This window comes from Lithobates pipiens, unplaced genomic scaffold, assembly GCF_037356315.1.
Source record: "Lithobates pipiens isolate NorthernLeopardFrog02 unplaced genomic scaffold, aLitPip1_a1.2 Scaffold_3, whole genome shotgun sequence".
Lineage (NCBI taxonomy): Eukaryota > Metazoa > Chordata > Amphibia > Anura > Ranidae > Lithobates > Lithobates pipiens.
Genome location: NW_027507790.1, coordinates 106,293,655 through 106,305,760, shown reverse-complemented (window position 1 = coordinate 106,305,760; position 12,106 = coordinate 106,293,655). Strand labels below are relative to the sequence as shown.

At 41.1% G+C, this 12,106-nt stretch overlaps 1 protein-coding gene across 3 annotated transcripts in view; it reads left to right on the top strand.

Moving 5' to 3' along the window:
* SLC12A2 (solute carrier family 12 member 2) overlaps positions 1 to 12,106 on the top strand; it is a 155,864-nt gene that overhangs the window by 62,205 nt on the left and 81,553 nt on the right. For all 3 annotated transcript variants that reach the window (XM_077462143.1, XM_077462140.1, XM_077462141.1), the window contains one exon: positions 7,337 to 7,456. In XM_077462143.1, the coding sequence (XP_077318269.1) occupies positions 7,337 to 7,456 (120 nt within the window). The remainder of the gene's footprint in view (positions 1 to 7,336; positions 7,457 to 12,106) is intronic.

The following is a 12,106-nucleotide window of genomic DNA, read 5'->3' as shown; positions in this document are numbered from 1 at the left end:
TGAAGGTGGGGAAGAACAGCAGTATGGAAAAGGCCCAGAGGGGGAAATACAGGGGAGGGACATTATATTGAGGGCGGAGAAGAGGGACACTGTAGGGTGGACTCTTGAAGGATAAGAGCACTATGGCGCTGATGCAGGACACCTCTTGGGGGGGGGACCAAAAAAGTGCAAAATTGAGGGGGCACAAGATTGGAAAAAGAGAAGGTGGTTGAAGGAAGTGGGAAACTCACAACACAGAAGATACAGTATAAAAAGAGTTAAAAAGAGCCGCACTTTGCACACTGTGCATCACATTCTGTCCTCCACATCTCTTGAGCCTGTTCACGGTGTTGTACATACAGTATATAGCTCACACGTTTTTGCTATATACACATTCCGCTGTGCAGTCCCTTTTATATTTCACTGTGTACACTGTGCTTTGCAGGACATATTCTACTTCACACCGCTTCTCTTTATATTGTATAGAAGCAGAACAAAACTCTGGATAGCCGCACTCCGGGTTGAGTAAAAATTAGGTGCCTTTATTTCTTCAAATGCAAGTGCAAAACTCCATTGAACAACACATCACAGCAAAGGGATACAAAAAAGATTTTTGAGCAAGGTTACTGACTCGTTTCACGCTACAAACAGCGCTTACCAGCTATGAGTAAGTGCTGTTTGTAGCGTGAAACGCGTCAGCAACCTTGTTCAAAAATCTTTTTTGTATCCCTTTGCTGTGATGTGGTGTTCAATGGAGTTTTGCACTTGCATTTGAAGAAATAAAGGCACCTAATTTTTACTCAACCCGGAGTGCGGCTATCCAGAGTTTTGTTCTGCTTCTATACATTTGGCTTATGCAATCAGCCTGCACCTGGAACCCCTATCTACTTGGACAGTTAGCAGCCTGCCAGTGGTTTGACCTGGAGCGGTGAAATTTCTGTTTGTTTTGTTGACTTTCTGGTTCTCTTTATATTGTGTTACATTTCTTGTTCAATATTTGTATTGAGAATTTTTCATCAATATAACAAAACAATGGAGTAATAAATATCCCAAACCGGGGACCAACATAGCCCTTCAGTAAGGTTTATCAAAACCAAAATTTAAGAAGATAACAGCGATGTTAATGTAACAACATATTTATAACATATATCGATGCTACCTAATGCCCTGAAGGGTTGTAATAAACCATTGATCAGAGCAAATGAGTGACAATAAATTCTTTGTTTGCTATAGGATAAGAAGATTGAGCAGGGGGTGTTTACATTTCTGGACTTCAAGCTACTATGCTAGTTTTCACCATGTATTTGAAGTTTTAGGGATTGCACCCTGTTCAATAAACGGGCTCACCCTTACAGGTTAAAACTGAAGAAAACTTTGGAACAAGGATACTGCTGACACTTATATATGCTTCCATCTTTTTTTTTTTTTTTTTTTTTTTACAAAGCATAGAGTAAGATGTTTGTCCTTATATTTACTGGTCATCTTGATGTAAGCTATTTTCTGTTATCGGCCATTTTAGGTCAAAGGAGGCTTATTATATATGTTCTGTCCTGTGTGTGTTTAGTAGACATTTAATGACCTGTCAGTGCCAAGATTAGGTTTAGGCCATATTTGGGCAGGATTGAGGTCAAGTTCTGTATTAATCTTTGTGAGTGTGGGCACTTCAGCGCCTGGTGATTTAGCGTCACTCTGGGCTTAATGAATCATTAAGGTCATGTATTCACGCTGCCGTGTTTCCTTCTGCAGCTTGGTGTTTTGTAGCAAACATTTTAACTTTTTTTTTTTTTTACTGATTTAGCAATTTTAGCGTTTGCTGACTATACACAGTACAAGTCACTTCTCCTCTGCTCATTTTCATCAGCACATTTTTGGTTCAAACTATACTGCTGCCACTTTTTGCACATTTTCCATTGGGGAATATAATCGCCTTTCAGTCTGCTACTGCCATTAGACTTCAGATCCAAACTGTTTTGCAGTTAAGAGAACAATCATTACACATAGTGGTAATGTAGAGCTATTGAACGGAGGACTTTTAATGGAATAAATAAACAATGTTTAATCTTCCAGTTGTCCTGCAGAATGTTTGAGGGAGACATTTTAGCAACTTTCCCCTTTCCACGACCTAACCTACCCTTCCCCTTCACATTTGCTTACTTACATTTTTTCTGACTGCTTTGGTCTCCGGTGTTCATTTAATTCTAGGACCATAAGTCTCACTGCCCTAGCCGTGTCTGCTCATTACGGCCACAAAAAGAATAAGTGCACTTATCCTAAGCCCAAATTAACTTTGTTTAATCGGCTAACTTGCAGTCCAAGTATGTAAAAAAATAAATAAAAATAAAGGCATGCAAAAATGTGTAGTTCATTTTCTTTATAAATCGGCCACAGATTGAGTAGAATGGCCTCTTTCCTGACATTGTGCTGTAGAAATGCTTCCTTGTTCGCTGCATGGAAACAGTAGTCCCTCTGCAGAGGTCTAACACATTCACACACATGAAGTCCGAGCTACAGCTCTGCAATCAGGAAAGCTCATGTTCCCGGATTGAAGGTCTCTAGCTCTGGCTTGGCAGGGTACATGTTGGCTCTTTGCAGAGAAATCACTGCTCCCACACAGAGAGCAAGGGTCCTTTTTCTGTAGCACACTGGCAGAGGACAAATCTTTTCTCTGTAAGCTGTGGCTGCCTTTAGGCTCCATTCACACTTGTACGACTTGTCATGCAACTTTGGACATCCAAGTTGCATGACAACTCATTCCCCATGTTTTCCAATGATAACCATTCATATATGTGTGACTTAAAGTTACAGCGCCTTCAAAGTAGTTTATGCACTACTTTTTGGTCTGACTTTCGAGTAATTTGAGGGCCATAGACGTCAATGGTAACCCTCAGAAGTTGCATGGAAGTCATACCTGAATGTTATACAATGCAACAGTTGTTCATTATCACTGGTCAAAGTGAAAAATCGGATACAAGTTACACCCATCCAAAGTTGCTCTCCAAAGTTGGCACAATTGGAAGGCGTACAAATGTGAATGGAGCCGTCGAGAAACAAACTATCGTTTTTCACACGTTTTTGTTTTGATACAAAAACTTTTTTTTTTTTTTTTTGGATATAGTTGGGAAGGATTAAAACCCCTGTCAGTAATTGTTGCTGTCTGTGTCCTTTTGGGGATATTTCTCTTCACTTTTTGTCCTGTAAATGCAAGAAGTGAGAGGAAATCTCTCCAAATTAAGGAAATGCAGACATTGTTACAGAATGGGGTGTCCGAGTTTGAAGATTTCCTTCCCATTAATGTTCTGCTGGAGCTTATGGTTTTAGATTCTCCCTTTCAGTCTTGATGACAATGGTCACCATGACATATAGAGAATTAGTTTAACTGGGGCACGAGCAACTGCAAAACCCAACAGAAATCGTAATCCCTCAACTTCTATCCAGAACTAACCAAAAAAAAAAAAAAGTTTTAGCTATACTGACTTCTAGACTAAACTTCATTTACTCGCTAGCACCCTGTCCTATAGGGGCACACGTAAAGGCCACTAAATTGCTCTCATTGGATAGGGGGGTAGAAATTGAAAAAGGACCTTAGTTACAAATTGAAACTACCGTATTTATCAGCGTATAACGCACACTTTTTGCCCATGAAAATAGGGGGCAAATCATGGATGTGCGTGTTATACGCCGATAGTGTACCTCGCACGGGAAGGAGGATGACGCGCACCACTGGAATTTACCAAGCAGTCATCTCCTCTTTACTCGGCTCTAACTCTGCTTTCGTGTCACGCACAATCCCGTTTCCACCACAGGTATTGGACCAGTGCTCTGTCTATCACACAGGAGCTGGTCCAACGCCGATGGTGGAGACAGGACTGTGTATGTGACTGTCGACTGAGAGCCGAGTAAACAGGAGATGATGGCTCGGTGCTTTCTTGCACTGCATTGATGAGAAATGGTGAGGCTGCAGATGGGCATTAATCAGGCAGCTACAGATGGGCACAAATCAGGCTGCATTGAAGCCTCAGATGGGCACTGATCAGGCTGCATTGATTGACACTGACCATTATTTTGATTCAAAGTGGTTTATTTTAAAACAAACATTTTTTCCTGAAACTTCCCTCTTAAATTGAAGGTGCGTGTTATACGCTGGTAAATCGGGCAGTCACAAAGTGGATGTTATTTAGATGATAAAGGTAATATTGGCCATCTTGTGGTTATTTTTGATTTTTAAATAGTTTAAAAATGGCTGTCAAATTAGCTTTAAACAGGCAGAGATGGCAGATTAAAGGTCCTGCATCCTAATAATTGTTATTTAGGGGTTTGTAAGATCTGATGAGCATAGGTCTTTATGCTTGTGTAAGTTTAAAAGCAAAGTTCTTTTTATTTTTTTATATTCATACTCGCCTAGATGGAGGCAACATCAGTCCAATGCTGCATCTGTCCCCTGGTGCCTCTAACACTGAGAACTGAGCGATTGAACACCGCTGATGGCTCGGTTCTCACAGCTCCATGAGCAGAGAGCAGTCACTCAGGATCTCTCCACTCTGGAGCGCTGGGCTGTGGAGGGGCGGGAGCGGCCTGCTCAGCCTCTCAGCGGCTCGCCACTACCACTCCATGATTATGATGACACGGAGCCTGGACTGACTCTGTGACGTCAGCAGAGAGCGGATTTCAGCCTGCTCTCTGCTGAAAACAGGTCACAGGCGTGTAAAACAAATTGAACCCCTGTGATTTGGAGAAGTACAGCCAAACGAGCTCAGGCTGGACTTCTCCTTTGAACCTAGTACACACGGGCCCAATGTCAGGCTCGTGTGTACTGGAGTCGGTCCGGCTTCTGTCAGAGGCATGACCGAAAAAGGTCTGCCAATTGACTCCCGATCAGCAAAAGAGCGCTGGCTAGAGTGTTCTGGTGGAGGGAGTCCCCCTGTCAAAACACTTCAGAAAAGCAGGGTTAATCGCTGTACTAAATTTTTAATTGTTAGTACAGCGGCTCCTCCTGAGCTGTCAGTTTTTTGTGTTCATCCCTGCCAGGTTGAAAAAAAACATACTAGTGTGTCCAAGACTTTAGTCTAAGCTGAGACAGTCCCTTCTTGCCTTTTTGATTCTTTTCTTAAGATTAGTTGGCCAGTGTCAATGCAGGGGGCATCCCCAGTCTGTGCACACATCCCCATGCTAACCAATCTTAGTGAAAATGATTTTCCAAAGCCGATTCATAGACCGGTGTTCCCTAGAGATCAGACCAGAGAACGGGTTGAGTGCATGCACAGATGGTCCATTTGTGCCTATTGATCCTAAAATTGTTATACAATATTTAACATGCAGCTGTGTCTGCCAATTTCTGTCTTGCCTGTGACTCTTAAGGAACCCTAATGTTAGAACAGAACTGGTTCCAGAAAACAAGGATCCTTAACATATTTGTATCTCCTAGGATTATGAATGCTTCTATATCTTTAAAGGGATTTTCATTTTTGTAGATTCTATTTTATTTGTCGCCTTAGGTACATGCCAATAGAAGGGCACAGTAGAGTCTTGCTAAATTTTGAGATTATTAAAAGTTTTTTTTTTTTTTTTTTTATATTATTTTTTTTTTTTTTTTTTATCATGAGTACAGTAGAGCTGAACCCCTGAATGTTTTAAACTTGTTGTGTTGTGTTGTGTTTGTTTTTTTTTTTTTTTTTTTTTTTTTTTCATGGGGTTTGTTCAGTTATCTTGTCTGTACATGGTGTTATGACATAGATACAGTCTTGGATGTTGGTATTAATTACATTTCTGGGCTTGGAAATGATCTGCATAATCTAACTTTGCTGAATTTTTATCTATGATTTAGCATTAGGTAACCTAATATTTGAAAACAAAAACCCAAACATCTGGAGTTACGTGATAAAATACACAATTTAGAAAGCCCAAAACCAAACCTGATAAAAAAATTTAAATATAGTAAAAAAAGAGAGTGAGTGTACAGGCTAAAGCTAGAATGTAAAATTCTGCTTTATTATCACAGAAAAACCTAAAATGCTTAAAAGCATTTATTAGATTGTATAGTAACTTTGTACATCAAAGCCCTTATGGGATATAGATATATTAACCACCTCCTGTCCGCGCTATAGCTGAAAGACTGCTACAGTGCAGACCTAATTTGTTGGGAGGGTGTCCATAGATGGCCTGCACGCCCTTTGATTGGCCAGTCTATGAGACTCAGCTGTTCACAGATCGGAGTGCGGAGTGCGGGGTCGATCTTGACCCCTTACCGCGTGATCAGCTGTCAGCCAATGACAGATGATCATGTAATGTAAACAGAGCTGGTAATCAGCTATTTTTTCTCCTCACGCAAAAAATAAATAAAAAATCACTGGCGGCTGTGAGAGGGGCATCAGTCCCAATCGTGGAGAGCCTCTACAGAGGCTTCTGTGTCACCTACCAGTGCCCACAGGGCCACCAATCAGTGCCTCATCACCAGTGCTGCCTATCAATACCACCTACCAGTGCCCATCAGTGCCAATCATCGATGCCGCCCATCAGTGCAGTTTTATCTGTGTCTATTAGTGTTGCCTTATCTGTGCCCATCAGTGCAGCCTCATCAGCAAATATCAATGAAGGTGAAAAATTACCTGTTTGCTAAATTTTATAACAAACTATGAAACTTTTTTTTTTTTTTTTTTCAAAAATTTGTCTTAATTTTTGTTTAGCAAAAATAAAACCCAAGTGGTGATTAAATACTACCAAAAGAAAGATCAATTTGTTTGAAAAAAATGATAAAAATTTCATTTGAGTACAGTGTAGCATGACTGTGCAATTGTCATTCAAAGTGAAAGCTAAAAATTGGTCTGGGCAGGAGGGGGCTTTAAGTGCCCTGTAAGCAAGAGGTTAAATGTTTTGCAAACGATAACATTGCCGACCGTGGCAATATAAAGAGATCCTATTATATTGAGAGAAATCTATAAAATTACTGCCTTCAGTAAACTTCTCTAGTCTAGACTATAGATGTCTCAGTTTGAGCTGACATGTACAATACTGTACACTGCAAGGATGCCATGCTTTCTAGGGCTGTGATCAACAAAATAATATGGTAGTATGACGTGAGCCATGGAAGTACCTTTTATTCATACTTTATATTAGGGATATGCAATTAGCGGACCTCCAGCTGTTGCAGAACTTCAAATCCCATGAGGCATAGCAAGACTGACAGGAGGTCCGCTAATTGCATATCCCTGCTTTATATGTTATACCTTTTTATGTCTTGTATCTTGTTGGATATGTCAGGAGGGAGGTAAATATCCTGCAATGAAAAAGTTGCATATGATTGACATTGTTAATGGAATTTGGGGTGGCAATCCTATTTTTTAAATGCATTTTGTTCTTTCAGGAACCATTTGAAGATGGTTTTGCCAATGGAGAAGATGGAACACCAACTGGGGATGCTGTGACCAATCATGTTGCGGATAGTACAGGAGTGGTGAAATTTGGCTGGATCAAAGGTGTATTGGTGAGTAAGTTTGGCGCTGCTGTTTCTCCAAAGCCTCAAAAGTCAGTTTAAATACAAGATATCTGTGTAACTATTGGGATTAAAAAGAACAGCGCCCCTTTATACCTACTGTAAATATCTGAAAAGGGAAAACATAAACTATAATACTTATCTACATCATTGTTGTGACTTTTTCTTCATACTTATTTTGTCCCACTTCTGTTGCTGCCCAGGGTCCCCGTTTTACATGCATTCATGTTAAAATGAGATACTATGCATGTGAGAGATGCAAGTGTGTGACATCATGCACTTCATCTCGCACTTGCACAGTATGACACCAACGGCATCTGTTAGGGGGGATATACCCTTTCCCCGAGATCTCTGAGAATTTTGCATGACTGCTCACCAGTCATGACTACTTTTGACCACTCCTCAATGCAAAATTCCTGCAGTTGAAAGATGTTCATAGGTTTCCTTAAACTGCACATTTTTGTGTAATCCCACCAAAAAATTTCAGTGAGAGTCAGAGCTTTGACTAGGCTAATTTACTTCTTTTTCAGCTATTTCTCAGTGGATTTGCTAGTGAGATCACTATTTTTGTGTTGAAAGATCCATGTGCAGTTCAAGTTTCAGACAGATGACCTCACATTCTCATCAAGCACACTTTGATAAGATGCAGACTTTATGGCTGCAAGCTCTTCAGGCCACAGAGGCAGAGCAACTGACCAGAACATCTGTCCACAGCACAGTGTTCACGAAGGCCTAGTTCTCGCCTAGGTGTTCAATGGCAAAACCATAGGCTTTTTCTATGTGTTTTTTGGACAGCAAAGGCTTTTTCCTGGTACAAGTCCTATGTGAGTTAATCTCTTTCTAATTGTAGATACAGCCATTTTGACACACTGTTGCAAAAGTTACTTGCAGATCCCACAAGTAAATTTTGGGGCTCTTGAATACTTCTTTCAGTGTATCGCAGTCAGCTCATGGGCTGAGTTTGCTGGGCCAGCTAGTCCCTGGTGAATTAACAGTGAGAAATGTATGTCACTTGTAAATTTTTTTTTTTTTTTTTTTTTTTTTTTCAGTAGAGTAATTGATTTAAATGAAAAGTGGTTTTAAAGGCTCAATGCATTCTATGCATGAAGGCAAAAAAAAAAACCTCCTGTGTGCAGCAGCCCCAATACTTACCTCAGCCCTATCATAATACAGCGATGTGCACAAGAGCCTCGGCTCTCCAGGGACTCTCCTTCCTCATTGGCTGAGACAGCCAGCAGGAGCCATTGGCTCCCGCTGTTGTCAATCACAGCCAGTGAGTCTGCATCTGGGAGGACATGCAGAACAGTGGCTCTGGAGCGAGCCTACTTTGGTGCCGCCACAGCAATCTTTTTGGTCTGGGGGCAATTGGCAGGAGGGATGGGCCAGGAGGACCTGAGATGAGAAGGATCCGGGCTGTTCTGTACAAAACCACTGCACAGAGAAGGTGAGTATAACATGTTTGTTATTTAAAAAAAAACAAAAAACTTGCCTTTTAATATCCCTTTAGATCTATTGCCAGACACATAGGAATCCACAACCTTCTTTCAGAGGGACTTGGAGAGCTCTTTTGATCTTAGCATGATGACACCACACCTATCAATAACAAAGAGAACACAAGACCCTAGATATCTGAAGGGTTAAATAAGAAAGGTTCCTCTTATATTCTTTGATTATGAGAATAAATACACCATAATATTTTATGTATCAGTTATTTGAATACATCAACTTTATGTGTTGGCACCGCTTAAATGAAGATCTAATATTTACAGGTTTTAATATGTTAAAAAAAAAAAATTCATTGGTTTTTCTATTCAAAACCAAGCCATTAGGTGTACTTAACTTTTTCACATGACTGTACAACCGTGGCCATACGTTTTGAGAATGAAACCAATATTAATTTTCACAAAGTCTGCTGCCTTAGTTTTATGATGGCAATTTGCATATACTTCAGAATGTTATGAAGAGTGTTCAGATGAATTGCAATTAGTTACAAAGTCCCTCTTTGCCACGAAAATGAGCATAATCCCATAAAAAAAACATTTCCACTGCATTTGTAAAGAGGGCTTTGGGGTGCCCAAGAAAGTCCAGCAAGCAATCGGCGTCTCCTACAGTTGATTCAGCTGCGGGATTGGGGCACCACCAGTGCAGAGCTTGCATCAATGGCATCGGGCAGGTGTGAGTGCATCTGCACGCAGAGTGAGGCAAAGACTTTTGGAGTAGGTCCTGGTGTAAAGAAGGGCAGCAAAGAAGCCACTTCTCTCCAGGAAAAACAGCAGGGGCAGACTGATATTCTGCAAAATTTACAGGGATTGGACTGCTGAGAAAAGTCATTTTTCTCTGATGAATCCCCTTTGCGGTTGGTTGGGGCATCTGGAAAAAACCTTGTCCGGAGATTAAAAGGTGAGCGCTGCAATCAGTCCTTTGTCATGCCAATAGTAAAGCCTCCTATTTATATGTGGGGCTACTTCTCAGCCAAGGGAGTGGGGCTCACTTACAATTTTGCCAAAGAACACATGAATAAAGGATGGCACAAAAACATCCTCCGAGAGCAACTACTCCCAACCCTCCAAGAACAGTTTGGTGATGAACAATGTGTTATCCAGCATGACGGAGCACCTTGCCATAAGGCAAAAGTGATTACTAAGCGGCTTGGGGAACAAAACATCAAAATTTTGGGTCCATGGCCAGGAGACTCCCCAGCCCTTAAAGAGATTGTATTTCTTCCGGGTTCGCGGGCTCCGACGCTGTGATTGGCCAAAGGTGCAATGCCACCGGTCACGGCACAGGGCCTTGAAGAAATGGCACGGGCGGCCGTTCCTTCAGATCGGATGCACCAATGATTTAATTGGTGCAGTATACAGTAAATATCTCCTAAACGGTACAAGTTTAGGAGATATTTAAAGTGCCTACAGGGGAGCCTTATTATAGGCTTACCTATAGGTACAAACAAGGGGAGTTTACGTCCTCTTTAATCCCATTGAGAAGTTGTGGTTGGTTCTCAAGAGGTGCAAGAACAAAAAACCCCCACAAAGTCTGACCAACTCCAAGCATTGATTATGTAAGAATGGGCTGCCATCAGTCAGGATGTGGCCCAAAAGTTGATTAACAGCATGCCAGGGCAAATTTCAGAGGTCTTGAATAGAAGGGTCAATGCTGCAAATATTGAGTCTTTGCATAAACTTAATGTAATTGTCAATAAAGGCCTTTGACGCTTAAGAAATGCTTATAATTATACAATATGTCATAGTAACATCTGATAAAAATATCTAAAACCACTGAAGCAGCAGACTTTGTGAAAATTTATATTTGTGTCATTCTCAAAACTTTTGGCCACGCTGTATATAAACATGCTGTCTGCTATATTAAAGTGGAATTTCACTTAAAGAAAAGTACCACTTATCCTCCTTTCCCCCCTCCTCTATCACTAGACATTAGTGGAAGCTTTTTTTTATTCTTCTTCTGATGGGTGCTCTAGGCTGGTGAGTACTTATTTATTAAAAGTCAGCAGCTACAGTTTTTGTAGCTGTTCAATTTAAATTTTTCTAAACACAACTGGAGATCTTCTATAAAGTGGAATTGCAGGCATCGCCTAACTAATCTTAAAAATGCTCCTTTTCCCCTCATAACACCTATACTGACCAACCTGTATAAGAAAGATCTGTATATTTACCTATTTTCAGGCCGGTCTGGTCACTGTGTCAGCCAGCGCGGTTGCAGGGGAGTGGAGAGAGCGCTCCGATAATGGCTAGTAAAGCTTGGAGTAGTGATGTCACCCATAGATTTACTATGGCCCATGCTTTGTGCCCCATCCTCACTCCTGCATGAATATGAATCAAGTATACAGATCTCTCTTACACAGGTTAATCAGAATAGATGTTGGGGAATCTTTAAAGGATAAGTTCACCTTTTTACACAACCCCCCCCCCCCCCCCCCAAAAAAAATGCACATAGTTTTGCGTGAAGTGCATTTATTATTTGTCTTTATACTGGAGGCAGATAACGTGTGCAATGCCAGAATCCTGCAGACTTAGTACACTGTCTGCCAGTACCTCCAATATGGGCAGGCAGTTACTGAATTCCAGCAAAGATCAGTGAACTACGAGGACACTCTCACCAGCGCCCCTCCAGTTCATTGAGAACTAGAAGTCTTCGGCCGTGGTGGCTGATGGTAGTTGTAGTTCATTCATGCACTGAGCTGTAAGTGAATGATGTGGCCGTGTTGGCCGAGCCCCATGTGGCCACACTTTTTTTTTTAATTATGACAACGTGTGGGAAGAGGATCCCCTGTCACTGTCATGGGGGACAGGATGCAGGAACTGAAACATGTTGCATGTTCCACCCTAAAGACAGGTGGCACATGTAATGTTCCAGAGGTGAACTTGTCCTTTAGGTAGGTAGTACTTGGAATTCCACTTTAAATCTAAACAGGTAACTTCTGGTATGTGTGCTCAATTTCTAGCTGACTGCATTTGCAGGTTCTTAATTGCAGTGCCTGGTCTTTTCACATACCCAAATTTCCAAATCTAGAATGGTGGCTTGAAATAACTTTGGGTCTCATGTCTAAAAGAAGAACTCTGTTGCTATTAGCTACCGAATTCCATCTGTTTATACTAGGACAGTTTACAAAGTCATATTTGAGTG